Source organism: Varanus komodoensis, unplaced genomic scaffold (genome assembly GCF_004798865.1).
Source record: "Varanus komodoensis strain SLA01 unplaced genomic scaffold, ASM479886v1 scaffold2771, whole genome shotgun sequence".
In the NCBI taxonomy this organism is placed as follows: domain Eukaryota; kingdom Metazoa; phylum Chordata; class Lepidosauria; order Squamata; family Varanidae; genus Varanus; species Varanus komodoensis.
This window is the reverse complement of record NW_025335718.1, coordinates 14,382-16,531: the sequence shown is the minus strand read 5'-3', so window position 1 is coordinate 16,531 and position 2,150 is coordinate 14,382. Positions and strand designations below refer to the sequence as shown.

General features: G+C 66.5%; 1 protein-coding gene across 1 annotated transcript in view; it reads right to left on the bottom strand.

Annotated features, from left to right (window-relative positions):
• Positions 1 to 1,442: 1,442 nt before the first annotated feature.
• The window catches only part of LOC123025545, a 5,977-nt gene continuing 5,269 nt past the window's right edge, over positions 1,443 to 2,150 (bottom strand). Inside the window, exon 2 of the mRNA XM_044434365.1 lies at positions 1,443 to 2,145. Within this exon, the coding sequence (XP_044290300.1) occupies positions 1,443 to 2,145 (703 nt within the window). The remainder of the gene's footprint in view (positions 2,146 to 2,150) is intronic.

Below are 2,150 nucleotides of genomic sequence, written 5' to 3'. Positions count from 1 at the left end.
GGAGCAGCGCGGGGCGATCTCCGCGGGACGGCCTGAGCGGGCAGCGGCGGTGTCTGCACCGGTTGAACGCCGCCCTGCCGGCGGGAAAGCCCAGCCGCGGCTCGCTCTCCCTTCGCTGCCTCCCTGGGAGGCGACGGCCTCATCCGTGATCCTGGAGCGCCCTCGAGCGGCCAGCGCCGTGAATGGCGGCCCCGAGCCCGCCGTCCCCACTGAGACGTGATGCCCCCGCGGCCCGGCAGCTCCCCGGGCAGAGTCTGGCCCGGCAGCCCAGGAGAGGCCACCGCGCCGAAGCCCCCCGGTTGGTTTATGCGCGCCTGAAATATCGATTTATTTGCTTGCTTGCTTGCTCCCAAACGGTGGGCCCCTCCCCCACACAGTGCGTAGCGGGAAGGAAGGAGACAAAATGGCGGCCCCCGGGCTGCCCGAAACACACAAGGGGGAACCCTTAGGCCGCCGCACGCCGAACTTCCGGTAAAGGACGGAAATCCGCTGTTCTCCGGGGCCAGGCGTGAGCGCGAAGGAGCGTCACTCTACCTATTGCCGCTTCTGAAAGGATAATGCGAGCCGCCGTACCGGCCGCACTGACTCCTTGGGCGCTCTAGCCCTGCGAACCTCTAATAGTCGAGGTGATTGACAGCTGACAGGCCCAATCCGTTACACGGGCGCGCTGCGCGCACTGAACGCCGGTAAATACACCGGTGATAACGCCTGTACGGACTTCCGCGTGTGCCGCTCTAAGGGTTCCCCCATCGTCAGCCTGCACTGATTGTGCCCCCCCTCCCACGGCGCCTCGGAGGTCAAACTGAGCCTTTTTGCACCCCTCGCTCTAGTCTTCCCGCGCATGCACTCAGAGTGGCCTCTTTATTTATGAAATAAAGTGCACATATTTGTATATGCTTTGCATGCTGTAATATTTGTGTGTGCGAATCGATGACTGTGCGTGATGGGAGCTGAAGTCCAGCAACGCCTGCTGGCCCCATGGTCCTTGATCTCGCTTGAACTTAGCAGCTCTCTTTAACTGCAGCCTAAACATTAAAAATGCAGGCTAGCTCTATTCACGGCACATGGGGTGTGTTGCTCTTTAAAAAAGCTAATTTCATGGAAATTTCATGGAAAAGCTAATTCCATGCCTACTCGGATGTAAGTCCTGCTGTGCGCGCTGCAATTTGCTCCCGGGTAAAGTGTGCACGGGCGGGCAATCTCACTGGCAGGCTGCACCAGCGGGCACGGGGGTGAAGGCAGGGCCAGGCGCTGCGGGACCCGGGGCTGCCCCGCAGCACCCCTCCCCGAGACGGGCTCGGGGCGCCTCTATGGGACGAGCCCCGGGGCTTGTCTCTTTAAGGCGCGCTTCAGCCGGCCGGGCCGCGATGGAGCCTGACGCGGCTCAGTGCGGCTAGTTAGCCAAAAGGCATATAAGGGCGCGCTGCGCGGGCGCCCGCGCATTAGAGGGACCGGAGGCTGCTGCGGGCGCTTCTCGCCTCGCGAGCACGGCGAGGGGGAGCCTGACGGGCCGCTAAGCGCACGAACAAGGGGGCGAAGAAAGAGGCCGAGCCAGAGTGCTGCGAAAGGATGTTTTGTGCCGCCGCCGCGAGCTCGGAGACGTCGGTGTCGCCTGGGCCTTGCCTGGAGGGCTGCGCGGCCTTGCTTGGAGACCTTCGGGCCTTGCTTGGAGACCTTCGGGCCTTGCTTGGAGAACCTTCGCGGCCTTGCCTGGAGACCTTCGGGCCTTGCCTGGAGGGCTTCGCGACGGCGGCTTCGCGGGGATCCGAGGACGGAGGCGGCGCTGGCGGCGAGCCCGGCGAGGCGACCTTCCTCCCGGAGAGTGAGGGAGCGGCCCCCGCGGCGGCTCGGCTGAGGCGCGCTGCGTTCCGATTGGCTGCCCGGGGACCGGCGACGCGCGGCCGAGGTAGGCGCGCCTCCGATTGGCTCCCGAATGGGCGGGAAGCGGTGGCGGGCCTGGCGCGCGAGGAGGGAGCCGTCCCGCGCCGCGCCGCGCCTCGCGCCCTTTCGCTCGGGCGGTTTCCCCGGAGGAGCAGCCGGGAGGCGCGAGGGGCGGCGGGCCGGGCCGGGCCGGGCCGGGCGAGGAGGCGGCCCGAGAGCGGCTCCCTGTGCAGACTCCCCCTCGCGCTGAGGGCGGCCGGGACTCTGGA